Source organism: Nesoenas mayeri (assembly GCF_963082525.1).
Source record: "Nesoenas mayeri genome assembly, chromosome: 29".
Taxonomy (NCBI): domain Eukaryota; kingdom Metazoa; phylum Chordata; class Aves; order Columbiformes; family Columbidae; genus Nesoenas; species Nesoenas mayeri.
Window position 1 is genome coordinate 1,066,406 of NC_137561.1, and position 16,195 is coordinate 1,082,600.

At 50.5% G+C, this 16,195-nt stretch overlaps 1 protein-coding gene across 1 annotated transcript; it reads left to right on the forward strand.

The window, feature by feature from the left end:
• Window positions 1–9,497: 9,497 nt before the first annotated feature.
• Window positions 9,498–10,433, forward strand: LOC308050699 (olfactory receptor 14J1-like; the record flags this gene model as incomplete). Its single annotated transcript, XM_080360850.1, has 1 exon — window positions 9,498–10,433. The coding sequence occupies one exon, from the start codon at window positions 9,498–9,500 to the stop codon at window positions 10,431–10,433; it is 936 nt and encodes a 311-aa protein (XP_080216976.1).
• Between the last annotated feature and the right edge of the window lie 5,762 nt (window positions 10,434–16,195).

Sequence of the window (16,195 nt, forward strand, 5' to 3'; positions counted from 1 at the left end):
GACACAACTGATGTCCTAACACACCATACCAATCCATAAAACTCCGATGACCCAATACCTGACCACATGAATGTATGCTTGTTTTATCAAAGTTATCAAATATATTTCCTACTAATTATTTGATTGGGGAAACATCCCAGTGCTGAATCCAGGGAGATTTCTCTGGTATGTAACATCCAACGTGAAGTGACTTGTAGACACTGTCTGCCCCACAGGCCTTCATGGAACCTCAAGGAATGGCTGTTTGGTTTCACTTGGGCTCATCTCACCTCAGGTTCCTCTCACCTCACATACATGATGTGCATGCTCACAGCTCATCTGTTCAATGAAAACCTCCTGTTGCCACTCCCAAGGGATGGGAGGTACCTCAGCCCTAAGGTTGTCCCCCTGCTCTGCACTCATCTGACATGTCCCACGTCATGTGGAATGGACACAGGGAGCTCAGTTCAAGGAAGCACATCCAGGGCTGCATTCACGTGTTTTCCCATGGGATGTTCCTCCCAACATGAAGTGATCTTGAGACACTGTCTGTCCAACGGGCCCTTATGGAACCCCCTGGAATAACTAGATGGTATTTGTGCTCACTCAGGTTCATGTCAACTCACATACATGATGTGCATTCTTGCATCTCATCTATACAATACAAACCTGCACTGCTGAACTACTCATTTGGTGTCCATCCATGCAGGGAAGAACAACATCTGTGGTTGAGGGGCCACGGCTGGAAACGGTGCAGGGGTTTGGAAGGGTTTGGAGCTCATTGACAACATTTTTCTGACACGAGTGACTGAGGAGTCAGTGGGGTGAGGTGCCCTGTGGGACTTAACACTTACAAACCAGAAAGAGCTGGTCAGGATGGAACAGTCAGGGATGGGAAAGTGGAGCTGAGGCTCCTGGGAGATGAGAACAAGGCCAAGAGCAGGATTTCAGGAGAGCAGGATTTGGCCTGCTGAGGGACCTGCTTGGGTCCTATGGGATATGACCTTGATGTCTGCAGTGCTTTTCTCTCCCATCTCCTCCCTCCTCTCTCCCACCTGCTGTTGTGTAGCGTTTTTTACCCTTTCTCAAATACAATATCCCAGAGGTGCTGCCAGCATCACTGAGTGGCTCAGATTGGGCAAGGAGTGGGTCCATCTTGGAGCAGTTGAAATCGGCTTTGTCTGACGTTGGTCAAACTCCTGTTGTCTTCTCAGAGAGGTGACAACTGTAGCACACGCACACTCACCCCCAGTTCCAAGTCTTTACCATGTAAGCCCAGTACAGGGCGACAACATGTCGTGTGCTACAAATTACTTGGTCATGGAGAAGAAATAGATCTTCTGTCAGCAACTCAAGTAACGCACCAGTGAATGAGCAGTTTCGTATGGGGAACTGTAATTGTCCTGACATTCACTGGCCAGGCAAAGCTGCAGCTGCCAACAGTCTAAAGGATCTTGGGCCAACTGCTTAACATGTCTGTCTGATGGGCCAACAAGGGTGATGTTCACCTGGATGTGGAACTGGGAAACAAGGAAACCCTGGTGAGGGTTGTGAACATCAGTGTCCACCTTGTTTGTTGTGACCAGGACACAGAGGGGTCCCAGGCACCAGAGGGGAGGGAGGAAGGCCAGCAGCAGAGCACAGGCTGGTGGAATCCAGAGGAGAAGACTTTGACATATTGGGGGATGGTGGGCAAAGTGGAGACATGGAAGTAGATCTGAAGGATGAAGGAGCTCAGGAAATCTGATAATCCTTACAGGACAGGCTGCTCCAAGCACAAGAATGATCTCTCCAAGTACCCATGAAAAGAAGCATTTATCTCATGAGGCTGCTCCTCTGAACTGATGGAGCTCCAGGGCAAAAGGCAGCACACAGGAGGTGGGAGCAGGGGAAGCTGCAAAGGAGGAATTTAAAAACCTTGTCCATGGACGTGGGGATGATGACAAAGCTGGCCTGGATTTGATACCTGCATAGGAACGGCAGCAAGATGAGCTGACGGAGCTTCACTTGCAGTGAAAGAATAGACAGGGTGAACGTGGGCCTGCTGCTGAACTTCATAAGAGTAGAATCAGACGGGACTGAGGTTTTTCATGGCTTCTTTGCTTCCATCTTCATCAGCAAGGTCTCCTGGGACTTGGTTCCTGAAGGCAGGAGTCTGGAGAACACCCAGCAGTGGATGGGGCTCAAGTCAAGGGTGACCTGAGCAAACTCAGACACCGTTACAGAACAGGAGATGGGTCACTTGACCAGCTCCCTGAACACAAGTATCGCTGTGCTGTGGCACCTGAGATTGCCAGGGACACCCACCTCTTGGTCCAGAGGAGTGTGACTCCTCTTGAGCTGTCCTGGCCTGTCTCCTCACTCACATGGTGATTTAGGCACCCACTTTTCTGACATATTCAGTCTCTACTAGGAGACACTCCACATCAATATGGACTGGAGGCTGCTGATGCCACCTGTTCTGGAAAGGGAGGGAAGGGCGAGCAGGGGAGCAAATAGAAGAAATTTGGCTTTATTGCTATTTATTATGGAAATGCTCTCTGGCTATTCCTGAAATCTCTCTAATCATCCACACCAGACCTGAAGCCTTTAGGAAAATGATGCACAGAGCCTTGGCATTTAAGACCATTTTAGATGTTAGTGAGCCCTCTGCTGCCATGATCCTGAACTGCAGCTACTGAAAGAATGAACAAACCTCTAATGAAGTGAAAGGCAGAATCAAATCCCAGGTTTCTCCCATGTGAGCCCTTGATGCTTGTTCATCACCAGAATGGCTGAGCCCTGACCCCTGGGACTTAGTAGATCTTTCTCCAATATTTTTCAAGACTTTTCCTGTGGTCAGTGTGAGTGTTTTGTGTTTTGGTTGTGTGTTTTATGTCAAGTGCTGTTGCTTTAACTGCAAGGCTCTTGTTTTCTGTGGAGTTGGAAATGCCTGTGAGCTCCTCACAACTCATCCAACTTCTTTCATACACCTGGCAATGGTCACCAGTCACCTCAATGTCCCTCTTCCAATCTTGCACGAATCCTCTGTTTGGATCCATACCCATCACTGCAGGAGGTTCATGGATCCACCAGGCTCATGGATGATTCCTGAGGACCATCCAAGTGTGGGCAGTGTAAGAGAGGAGCAGAGCAGGGTCAGCTCATGGGCCATGACTGAGCACAGCCACCCCAGCAGCAGCCGTTCCCCATCTCCCAGGCACAGCCATGCCCACAGCATGCAAATGGCACTGCCATACATGATTAGCCCAGGAGAGGCCTTTCTTCCTTCCGTATTCCCAGGAAGATCTTCCTCCTGTTCCTCCTCCACCTGCAGACATCAACTGCTTTCCATTGCTGGGCTCAGACATGGCTGGAAGGGTTCACTGAAGCCATCAGCCATCTCATTGCTTCTCCCTGACATGCCCTGACCCTCTCCCACACCTACAATGGCCAATCACGGCTGCTCAGGCCTCCCGCTCTTCAGAAGAGGCCTCGAGCTTCTTGGTTCTTCCTGGTGCTTATTATGAACTTCCTCGCTCTCTCCAGAGTTCATGGTGAGCTTTCTTGTCCATAACAGCCCCTTTATGACCATGTCTCACTAAATGGTTGTGTTTGTATGATCATTTGTGCAGAAAGGGCAGTCACAGGACAGCACGCAGTATGTCAAAACTGATGCCCAGTGAAATGCCGTAAAGCCCCGATGAGTTCCCCTGTGTCTGTGTCTCTCCTGGAAGGAGTCTGTCCCGAGAAGGGGATCCAGCTCCTGCCACTCTCTGCAGAGGCACATGAGCAGTGTCCATCACCTGGGGACACAAAGGGTGACGTTTGCCACACCACCCGTCATCTGAACCACTTAGATGTGTGCTTGTGGATGGGGTATGGAGCCTTATAGTGCAAATGCCTATTTAATTGTCATTGCCAGAGGGGCTACCACAGATGCAGAGTACTATTTTACAAATCTTTAAATATAAGCATATACGACTGACATTCCTAGATGTTTGATTACACAAACACTTGAAGAATTATTCATGCCTTTTAACATGATTATCCTCACAAGGCCCCACCAGTTTTGCATCTCAGGAAATGGGATCCAGAGTCCAAGGGCAGGATGGTTTGGGCTCTGTGCTGGGATCTGGAAACTGAAACGTGCTCCCATCTCCCAGCCCCCTGCCCTCCTCAGTGAGGGTGTGAGACATTCTGCCAGCCAGGGCTGAACTCACAGCCATGACCAGTATCTTATGTCCAACTGCAGCCAATGGTGTCCTGCCAGCTCAGGATTGGAACTTCCATTGCTGGACGTGTTTAAAAGACGTGGAGATGAGGCGCTTTGGGATATGGTTTAGTGGTGGACTTGGCAGTGTTTGATCTACGGTTGGACTCCATGTTCTTAAGGGTCTTTTCCAGCCTAAATGATTCTATGATTCTCTGATTCTATGATTTGGGTTGAAACCATTTCAGTTCCATCCCCTCCAGGTTCCCTCAGAGGCGGCTGTTGTGTGGCACAACTGTCCTGGCTCTCCAGGCAGGTTGGGCACTGGGTTGGTGTCTGCATTGGCAGTTTTCCCCTTCCTGGGGTAAAAGGCTGTTGAGCAGAGACAGTTGCAGAGATTTGGGTCACAGGGGTTTGCAGCAATCCTGTCAAACTCTGAGCAGGATGAGCTTTGGAGCCCAGGAAACATGGAGATGCTCTGAAGGGTGTTTGTGAACAGTGATGCTGTCACTTGTAACAGTAACAGGGAACTCCTCATTCTCACTGATGATGATGATGATTTAAATCTCTTTAATTTCATTCATAACAGTCATTCTTGCTTTTCCAAGCATCTACTACATCTCAGCAGTTGTGTCTTGAAAGAATTTCTTAGAACAATGCTTTTTCTCTCGCTTCTTATTTGTTTTAATCATTTAAAGAGTACACCTCTTGGACAGAATTACCCTAAAATTGTGCTTCTTTCATTATTTTTCTACGTTTTAGTTATTTCTTATGTGTTGTACAGTGGAACTGGTATAGGAGAATAGTTTCTTTTTGAGACCAAGGCAGCCAAGGAACAGATCCCAGGTCAGGGCAAAGGCCCAAAGGAAGCCAGAATCTTTATGTGTGTGCACTGACACACACTGTCACCTGCATTTCCAGTCTCTGCAGTCCCAACCGTGCAGCAGAGTCTGGAGTTCTGAGCTCCCTCATCTGCCCTGTGTGACACGTGTAACATGGAACTACCCCAGTCCAATGGCTGGTTTTGATTCTCTTCACAGCCTGAAGCACCACATGGGTCAGGACACAACCCAGGATACCCAATGAGGACTCACATGCTCTGCACTTAAAGTTCAGGTGTTTTCTGACATCTCAGGAGACAAGTCGTGCCAATTGCCGGGTTCAAGGAGCTGGTCAAGTGTCTCATCTCCATTTCTGCAATGGTGGCTTAAATGTCTGGCTGATGTTCAGAATCCGTACATGGATATTGAAACCTCTTGAGTAACCTGTTGTGAAAGGATAAACAAGTTGGGCAGGTCTTTCTAGAAGGGTATTAGGACAGCAAAAAAGACCCTGGGTTGGAGCAAATGAAAAGGGATGCAAAAGTTGTGGTCAGAATCATTTAGAGGCAATTGCAAAGCAGTCCTGCACCTCATATGAATTATTCCTGTGGTCGGAGAGAAGCTGAGTGCTCTCCCTAAACTGAAAATGTGAAGGGGAAGGAAGGACAGCGTCATTCAGGCTCAAAGGGACCTCAGGAGGTGTCTTGACCAACCTCCTGCTCACAGCAGGGTCAGACCAGATTGCTCAGGGCTTTATCCAAACACATCTTGGTCACTTTCTGGGACACAGTGAGTGCGCACTCCTGGGAAACAGCTTCCAGTGCTGGACTGTCCTCAGGACTGGAAAGTTTCTCCCTTTCTACAGCACCTTTCCAAGCCCAAACATCCAGGTGGTTTTTTACCCATCTACTTGCACACTGACACAGACCATAATATCCTACCTTGGGCACAAGAATATTTTGGGGGATGATGCCAAATGCCTTGCTGACCTCCAGGTAACAGACCATCAATGTTGTCCCCACTTCCACAACCCTGTCCTTTCCTCACAGAAAGCAAAGAGGATGGACAGGCACAACCTGCCCTGGACAAACCCTGTCACCTTCTCTTCCTGACACCCAGAAATGGGGTCTCAGTGGCCATGCTCTGGGGCACAGCCCTTAGTTCCCCTGCTCACCCATGGGCCATTTTGAAAAGTGCACACACTGTGTGAGAGCTGTCAGTGGTCAGGGAGTCCCCCCAGTCTCCATGAGCTTTCACAGATGGTGGAGACTGGCCTCACTGTGACATGGTCCTGCTGTCCCAGCTCCTGGGATGCTGCCCCTGCTGTCCCATAGACTGGAGAGGATTGTGTTAGTTCCAGTGACCCCTGACTTGATCCCCATCCACTGCTGCTTGTTCTGCAGATTCCTGTCTCAAGTCACAGAGGCCTGGGACACATGGCTGGTGAAGATGGAGGACAAGAGGACACAGGGATTCTCACCTCTTTCTCTTATTAAATTCATCAGTAGCTACAAAGTGTCTTTGTTTGTCTTTTAACTGTTCCTGCAGTAGTAACAGCTCATTCTGGGCCCTTGAATTGCCTCCCAGGTCTAGAATGAGGTCTGATCTGGACTGTTGCTGTTCCTGGAGGCTGCTGTCCTTGCAGACCAGATGAACTCACTCCTGCTACCCTGCCTGGCAGTTCATTCCATCCGTGTCACAGCTCTGTCTGCAGCACTGACAGCTCCAGCTCCCCAGTCAGGTCCCTGGCTGAGGACATGGCCTCACATCTGGGCTGAGCCACCCCAGCTGTGGCACCAGCCCAGCTCTGACCTGCACAAGAAACCTGGTACCAAGTGTCCAAGAGCCCATGTGTGCAAAGGCTTCAATTCAGAGCACAGACATGGCATGACCAAAGATTGATGAATGTCTCTCTAGATCTAGGAGTGTAAAACCAGGACAGAATGCCTAAAGTCATTCAACTGAAGATATTCCTCCCCTAGCCTGCAGAAATTAGATGCTTTGCTGTAACATTCCTGGTGTCCTCTCTAATGATAGGACAAGAAAGATGATTGTTATACTAATTTATTTTTTTAAATGAAAAAATACAATGCTGGAAAGAAGTGTCTCTGAAGAGGAGAGAGAATCAACATCACTGATTACTTCAACTTCAAAGTTGTGCTGCTGGAGCCCCAGGGACACCTGGAGGAGCCCAGAGGGGACAGAGAAAGGGACATCATGGGCTGCTCCTGTGCTGCTGAGCTGGGCTGGGCTCCTGGGACACAGGGAGCTCATGGCAGCGGCAGCGCTACAGAGAGACAGCTCTGCCCAGGAGCAGCTCCTCTGCACACGCAGCAGGGCTGAGGGCTCTGCCTGCAGCACCGAGGGCACAGGAGCCAGGCAAAGAGAGATTAAAGGCAATGTGGGGTGGTTGTTTGCTGAGGATTCAATGAGACAAATCACAGTTCTAACACGATAAGTCTCTGGCTGTAGGACAATGCAGCTGCATTTCCTGGAGGGAGACCCTAAGCTGGTACATCTCACGATTTATAGGATCTGTCAGATCTCTCTCACAGTATCTCTGTTGCAGAGGAGAAGAACACACTCCAGAGCAGGGCTTCCCTGCTGCACTGTCAGAGGAACAGGGAATGACGACAACTTCTGCTGAGGGTGACTGCAGGGGGAGCACCCAGGGGTGCCCAGGGCTGTCCTGCAGAGCAGGGTCCCTGCACCCCAGAAGATGTGGCGGAAGGAGCAAACCCTATTGGGCAGGAAAAGTGCTTCTTCTGTTGAGGGGGTGCAGTGCAGGTCAGGGCTGCTCACAGCTCCTGATCACCTCCGCAATATTTACAAGAGGTTTCAAGGAGAAAATCAAGAGAAGGAGTATTTTAAAGTTAAGGATCTTCCCTGAGACTTTGTTTTCAGTTTCTTACTCTTGGGAATGGGTGGGGATAAATGCAAAAGGAGTTCTTATTTTGAAACAAATATTTGAGAACTGCAACTGTGTGATCAGTAGGTCTGCAAGAGAATCCCGTCATGCCTTCAGCCACTCCTCTGCTTATATAGAACCAGCATCACCTTTGCTGGACACCTTACACTTAATCTGTAATCTGTTTTCCAGCCTGCAGACAGGAAGATGCCCCCAGGCAGTGCCTGTGAACAGGCAGGATCTGTAGGGCCAGGGGGAGGACACAGAGGGTGGGATGGTCTGTGAGCACTGACAGGGAACAGACATGGACAGGGAAACACCTCCCAGGGGAGAATCTCCAGGCAACAGGGAAATGATCAGAAATGAGAGGAAACCAAAACCGGAATTATTATGGGAGGGAGAAGAGAGAAAATTCCCTGTGACCCCCTGCAGGTCAGATCCCTCCTGTGAGCAGCCCCCTGGCCTCCTGTCCCACCCAGCAAAGCCTCTGCCCTCAGGGCCGGGGGCTCCAAGGCATGAAGCAGCTCCTGTGCAGCCAGAGCTGCAGTTCCTCTGCAGAGCACAGGGGCTGAGAGCAGCTGCCCGGCACTGTTGGTGTCTGGGAGGTGGCTGCACAGCTGGGGAAGGGGGACGCTGTCTGAGTGCCCGGCTGCCTCTGCCCTGGCCTCTCTCACCCCCACCCTCACCGCATTTTCCTTCTTGCTCCCCTGCTCTGCGTCACTGCTGTTGGGATCTTGTTCTTGCTGTCAGGCTCTCTGGGGATGGCAGTTTCAGCTGCAGAGTCACAGCCTGATCTTGTGGATCCTTTCCTGCAGGTGTGTCCATGGGCACACGTGTCCCAGCTTTGCTCTGACCTGTGGGCTGTGGGCAATGCAGTCTGTGGGGCTGGGGAATGAGCTGTATGTGTCCTAGGCTAAACGTGGGGTGCTGAGACCTTAGGAAAGGGTGAGACCTGTCATGGTCTGAGGTGGATCCCTTTGCTCTCAGCAGTGCCTGGTGGCTTTTCAGGGTAACATGGGAGTGTGATCAGCCCCCATCTCAGAAAGGTGCCAGCCCAGGGCAGCTGGAACAGGACAGAGGGACAGAGCAGCTGCCCTCACTCTGCACTGACCCACAGGAACCCTCTAGTCTCGCAGGACTCGCTCTGTTCTCCCTGAGTGCAGCAGAAATGCTGAGGGTTTCTGACACCCAACAACACTCTGCAGTGAATATGGGGGTTATGTAAAAAGCCTGGAACTCCTAAACTGCCTTCACCATCTCTGTTCCCTATCACTGGGAAAGCAAGTGCTGACAGCCCTTTTGTGTTAGCAGAACCAGGACAGTCCCCACCGTTCCCTGGCCCCACTTCTGCAGAGCTGGGCTGACTTATCGACGGCCCATGGACAGAGCCCTGCACTTGGTTGCACATTTTCCAGCCCCAAGCAGGGCTGCAGCCACAGTGCTGAAAAAGGTACTCCTAGAAAAACACAAGAGTGTCTGTGTGTGACAGGCGAAGGTCTAAGGGAGTTGGTTTGATTTTTGTCAGAGAACTCTGCCCTGGATTCTCACTGTCTTTTTTTTTTTTCTCATGACAGCGCCCCGTGCTCAGGAAAAGCAAATGTCCAACAGCAGCTCCATCACCCAGTTCCTCCTGTTGCCGTTCGCAGACACACGAGAGCTGCAGCTCTTGCACTTCTGGCTCTTCCTGGGCATCTACCTGGCTGCCCTCCTGGGCAACGGCCTCATCATCACCACCATAGCCTGGGACCAGCACCTCCACACCTCCATGTACTTCTTCCTGCTCAACCTCGCCCTCCTCGACCTGGGCTCCATCTCCGTCATTGTCCCCAAATCCATGGCCAACTCTCTGTGGGGCACCAGGGCCATTTCCTATGCAGGGTGTGCTACGCAACTCTTTCTGTTTGCCTTTTTAGTTTCAGCAGAGCTTTATCTTCTCACCATCATGTCGTACGACCGCTACGTTGCCATCTGCAAACCCCTGCACTACGGGACCCTCCTGGGCAGCAGAGCTTGTGTCCACATGGCAGCAGCTGCCTGGGCCACTGGGTTTCTCACTGCTCTGCTGCACACGGCCAATACATTTTCACTGCCCCTGTGCAAGGGCAATGCCCTGGGCCAGTTCTTCTGTGAAATCCCCCAGATCCTCAAGCTCTCCTGCTCACACTCCTACCTCAGGGAACTTGGGGTTATCATGTTTAGCGCTTCTTTTTTTGAGGGATGTTTTGTGTTCATTGTGGTGTCGTATGTGCAGATTTTGAGGGCCGTGCTGAGGATCCCCTCTGAGCAGGGACGGCACAAAGCCTTTTCCACCTGCCTCCCTCACCTGGCCGTGATCTCCCTGTTCATCAGCACTGTCATATTTGCCCATCTGAAACCCCCTTCCAACTCCTCCCCATCCCTGGACCTGGTGGTGTCTGTTCTGTACTCGGTGGTGCCTCCAGCAGTGAACCCCCTCATCTACAGCATGAGGAACCAGGAGCTGAAAGTGGCACTGAAGAAGCTGGTTCAGTCATTTTTCTTTCAGCAGCAATGAGTTACTCATGTCTCTTCAGAAGTGATTTCCAGTTCATCTCAGGAACCTCCTGTGCATTGAGCATTTCATCTGTGATAGCCATGTTTGTCAAGGAATTTCTTCACCCACGACACTTCTCCAGAGCAGTGACTCAGAGGCCTGTCTACTTGTTTCTGGGGCCCTGGTACAGCTGGTGTCCTGTGTCACATCTCTGTAATACAGGTGTGGACCCATTTTGAAATCACTGTATTTCTGAAATTGCAGCCATCTTTTTGAAACACCCCACAAAAGGGGATTTCCTCAGTCTCAGTCTTTGGGGCTTGGGCTCTTCTTCCAAGGCTGTGGTCAGCCTGAATAAATTTCCCCCACAAGGCCATGCTGCTGTGCTTGTGTTTTTCATGGCTCAGGGGAGGACATGGGGCACCATGTTACGTCATGGTGCTGGTCTGAGTGTCCATCTGTGGGTGCCCAGTGTTCCTGGAGATGGTGAAGGACCTTCCGTGATCTGCCTTGGACTGTCTCGCTGTGGTTTCCAGGCACCACAGCCTGCTCCCTGTGCTCTGTGCTTCAACAGGGGAATGAATGACCCACAGAACCCTGTTTCTGCATTCCCCAGCTCAGGGCAGGCTGCTCTGTAACTGCGGTAGCGGGAGCAGCATGAAGAGCTCCTGGCCAGGAGTCGTGTGCTGGTGAGAGGGGCTGGCACAGGAGGAAACCAGAGCAGGGGACAAAGCGGGGCTGGCCTTGCTTCCATCATGTCATGGCTGCCCCCAGCCCTTAGGCTGATAGGCTGATCCCCCTCTCTGTCCCACTCCATCTATCTATCCACCCATCTGTCCATCCATCCATCCCAGTACTCCATCTGGGAGAGCTGCCCCCTGCCCCATCACGTTTCTCATCCCAAAGAGATCATATAATAATTTAAGTTGGGAGAGACTCTCAAGATCATTGAGTCCAATTATTAACCTAACTCTGGCACTAAACCATGTCCCTAAGAACCTCATCTATATGTCTTTTAAACACCTCCAGGGATGGTCACTCAACCACTCCTTGGGCAGCCTGTTCCAATGCCTCACAAACTCTTCCATGAAGAAACTTTTCCTAATACATGAACTGAATATTCCCAGGTGCAACTTGAGGCTGTTTCCTCTCATTCTACCACTTCCTACATTGGAGAACAGACCAACAACCTCCATGTTCCAACCTCCTTTCAGGTAGCTGTAGACAGCAATAAGGTCTCCCCTCAGCCTTCTTCTCTCCAGGCTAAACAGCCCCAGTTACCTCCACTGCTCCCCGTCTGACTTGTTCTCCAGACCCCTCACCAGCTTTGTTGCCCTTCTCTGAACTCACTCCAGCACCCCAAGGTCTTTCTTGTAGTGAGGGGCCCAAAACTGAACACAGGATTTGAAGTGCATCCTCACCAGTGCCAAGAACAGAGGGATGATCACTTGCCTTGTCCTGCTGGCCACACTATTCCTGATGCATGCTGGGATGCTGGGGGCCTTCTTGGCCACCCGGGCACACGCTGGCTCATGTTCTGTCACTGTCCATCAACACCCCCAGGGCCTTTTCCATTGGGCAGATTTCCAGCCGCTCTTCCCTGAGCCCGTAGTGCTACCTGGGGTTGTTGTGACCCAAGTGCAGGACCCAGCACTGGGCATGAAATTGAACAAGTCCAAGAGTTGGATTGTTCACCTGGGATAGAGTAACATTGAGTGCAAGTGTAGATTGGGAGAGAGCGGCTGGAGAGCAGCCCTGCAGAAAGGGATCTGGCGTGATGGTTGGCCACAGGGTCAACAGGAGGCAACACTGTCCCCCAGCAGTCAAGACAGTAACCCCCATCCTGGGGTGCATCAAACACAGCATGGCCATGTGGTCAAAAGAGGTGACTATTCTGCTGCATTCACCATTAGTGCGGCCTCACCTTGAGTTCTGTGTGCAGTTCTGGGCCACACATATTTTTATAACAAGGACGTAAAGGTCCTTGAATGCATCTAGACAATCCCCAAGCCCATTGGAGGTCCTTAGGAAGAGTTCCTCTCTCCAAATATTCAACCCAGCTTATTGATGCCTGAACAACCAGGAGAAACTGCCCCTGGACCCTCATTCCAGACTCCATCTCCTCCACGCCACACAGGCAGTGCTCTCCCCCTTGGCACTGAGGTGGTTCCAGGGACCCAAGAGACACCTGTAGGAGGAGATGTTGGGTGGGGATATGGTGTCCTTCAGTGCTCCTCATGGTACCTCCTGCTGGGCTTTGTGCCACTGGTCACAACCCTCTGAGCCTGGATGTTCAGCCAGTTCTCAGTGGTGCTGAGCAGCAACATGCCCACGAGCACATTGGGCTGCACTGGGAGGAGCGTGGCCACCCAGACAAGGGCAGTTATTGCCCATCGTGACTCAGCACTGGTGTGGTCACATCTGGAGCTGTGTGTCCCAGTGTGAGGTTCCCCATTCTGGAGGAACGGGAGGAGCTGCCATGTGGCCCGAGAAAGTCTGGGTCATGTGTGGAGTAGTAGTAGTAGTGTGTACTACTGGTGTACTACAGCCAGTGTGTAGCATGGTTAAGTGGAGCGTGAGGAAACGTACTGTTTTTACTGAAATTGAGTTGATTTTCTTCATGCATTTTGAACCTCTCTCCTTCACAGCCAGTACAGTCTTTTGTTTACATTTACTATGAGAATAATGAGGTAACGCTGTTTCTTCCCTGGGATAGAGTTCATTTTGTCTTTTAGCAGTTTTACTGTGTTTGCCATTTGCTATGAAAGGAATGTCAGAACTCACTGATATCTTGGCTGTTGTCAGGGAAACCAAGGACTTCTTTGGCCATCCAGCTGTGGATGCAGATTGGCAGGAGGGGACACAGACAGGACAGCACCTGGATTGACATGCAGGCTGATCAATGACATATTCCCTATGATTAGCGCCATGCTCAGTCTAAAGCTGGAGCCGGCTTTTGGGCTTGTTACACCCGTTACTTTGGGTTTTGCAGCTGGTTTGGTCAGTTCCATTCAGAAGTTTCATCCTGTCAGGAATTCGATGTCAGTTCGGCCTTTTGCCGTTCTGCCATTTTGCCGTTGGCCTTTGGGCCTTTCTGCCTGTTGCCCTTTTGCTCTCTCTCGCTGGGATGGGCTGTTCAGGACCAAGGTGCTCCCTTCTGCAGGACTGGCTGCTCCATGTGACTGGAGTTACACAGGGAATAGCACTGAGTGTATTTTCTTAATTTAATTTATCTATTTCTATTTAATTTACCTTGACTATTGTCAGTGAAACCAAGGACTTCTCTGGAGTGCAGCTGCAGGTGCAAATTGGCAGGAGGGGGCACAGAGAGGACAGCACCTTGACTGACATCCAGGTCAATCAACAAGCTATTCTCTGCCATTAGCGTCATGCTCAGTATAAAGCTGGAGATGCCTTTTCCAGCCCATTAGTTTTGGTTTTCCGGCTACTTTGCTTAGCTCTGTTCGGAAGTTCCATTCTGTTGGGAGTTCAGTGTTAGTTCAGTTTTATGATGTTTTCCTGTTTTTCAGTTGGCCCTTGGGCCTCTCTGCCTTTTGCACTTGTACTTTCTCTTGCCTGGATCAGCTGTTCAAAACTAGGGTGCTCTCTTCTTTTGGGCTGCCTGTTCAGCACAATTGGAGTTCTGTGGAGGATTGCACTGAGTGTCATATATTTTACTTTATGTATATCTTAGTATAAGTATGTTAGTAGTAGTAATGTATTATTTTTATTGTTTTATTAATTTTCTGTCTAAACCCACAAGTTTCTCCCTTTCCATTCAGTTCTCTCCCTTATCCCACCTGGGGACTGGGAGCAAGATGTGAGCAGCTCTCAGGGTCTTAGCTTGTGGCTGTGGTAAAACCATGACAAGAAAGGGCAGTAGTAGATTCAGAAATCTTGAAAATCACTTTCCAAGATGGTGTCAATTTTTAATTTTTTTGTTGTTGTTGAGAAACAGCATGAGAAAGGAAAATCATCATAAACTGCAGCTCTGGAGGTCCAGAGTGGAGCTCAGGATAAAGAAATGTCATTCTGAGCACAGTGCTGTGGTCATTCAGGACTCTGGATCAGCCATGACTCTGTGTTTCCAGGAACAGCTGGTGAGGATGGAGAGACAGCAGCACAGGCGGGGACACACTGGGCTGAGAACAAGGTGGGGAAGCGCATGGGGTGTCTGCAGCCTGTGGGGAAACAGCCACAGGCCTGGGACAGTGCAGGATGGACCTTGGTGGAGATGGCCAAGGGCGCTGGCAAGGCTGGATGTCCCTGCAAGAGCCAAGGTCTTTGTCCCCTTGGCTCTGGCTGATGTCCCTGCCAGCGAGGCCTAAGAGGAGACACATGGTTGTCATGGCCATGGCACCCCATTGCCTCCTTGCACCCCCAGGGAGTGTCACACCATTGTCCTGCACTGGGCATCGCACTCCCCACAGCCCCAGGAAGAGCCCTGAGCCACACGTGAGGGACAGGATCTCCCTTCCAGGGGCAGGGGCTCAAGGCTTGGCCATTGTCCTTCATCAGACAAACCAAGGGCTTTCTCAGCAGCAGAGCTGCTGCACTTTGCCTTTGCCTGATGCAATCACTGCCTCCAATTATCTGCTCTAACGAGTCCCTGGGGAGGCTTTGTCAGTAACAGCCCTCAGTGGGGCCCATTAATGCTTCAAGGTACTTTGGAGTTTGTTCTGCCTTGGACTTCTTGAGCAGATTCTTCAGTCTGTGCTTGGTATCTGAGGTTCATGGTCTTAGCACCAAATACGCCATGGGGCTCATTAAAACACAGAAAGCCCTTATGAGTGATCTTTCTTTCTGTAATTTCCTTCACATCTTCCAGACTTGTAGAACTAACTGGAGAGGTTTCAATGGGACACTTGCTGCTGAAGGTTTCAAGGAATATTTCATAAAGGAGGGTTTTTTCTTTCCAGGGTATTTTCTGTCATTTTTCAGTGTATAGAAGAAGTGACAGCAGCATTCTACACTGGACATTGATCCCAAGGGTCTCCTGGAGACATCTGGACAGGCAGGAGAACAGTCCCTTGAGCCTGGACACTGTATGGACAACCTGGCTCCTCACCCCCACCCCCAGTCTGCCGGTTCCCTCATTGGCCACCAGAGATTGCATCACTTTTCCTCCATCAGACTTCTCCACTGAGCTCTGCAGGAGATGCTGCAGCTCCTGTGCACCAGCTCCACCTGCTCTCCTGTGCAAACACTGCACAGTTCAATCAACAGCAAAACACTTTCCTCAGCTGTGTGTGTAAGTGGATCTGATGAGGTCCAGCATCCACAAGGGACACCCACACAAGAACTGCTTTAGACAGAGAGACAGGAGAGGATAGAAATAAACACAATGAACGTGTTGGCTGCCATGTTATTTAGAGCTCTGAAGAACGGGGCAAGTTTGTAACTCCCTGAAGCTCAAAGCAGAAACCAGACAGTTGAGAGGCCACTGAATGACCAAAGAGCAAGTGGAGGAGAAACCTGGGAGCACTGGGAAGGGCAAACGTCCAGACAGGGCTGGAAAGTTGTCCTTGGACAGGAACATTGAATCAGGAGAGGTGGGAACTCCTGAATGACGAGGGAGATATAATAATGGAGTGTTGGTAATAGAAGTACAGGGGAAGACCAATATTTCTTCTCCTTCGCTTAGTACATCAGTCATCACTTGTCTCACCATAAACAGCCAGGGCCATTTTAGGGGCCCAGTGTACCTGAGGTGCTGGGCTGGGATTGGCATCTATTACACAGGACCTGGGGAGACCAGAGCACCATGCAGTGCAGGTGGAGCC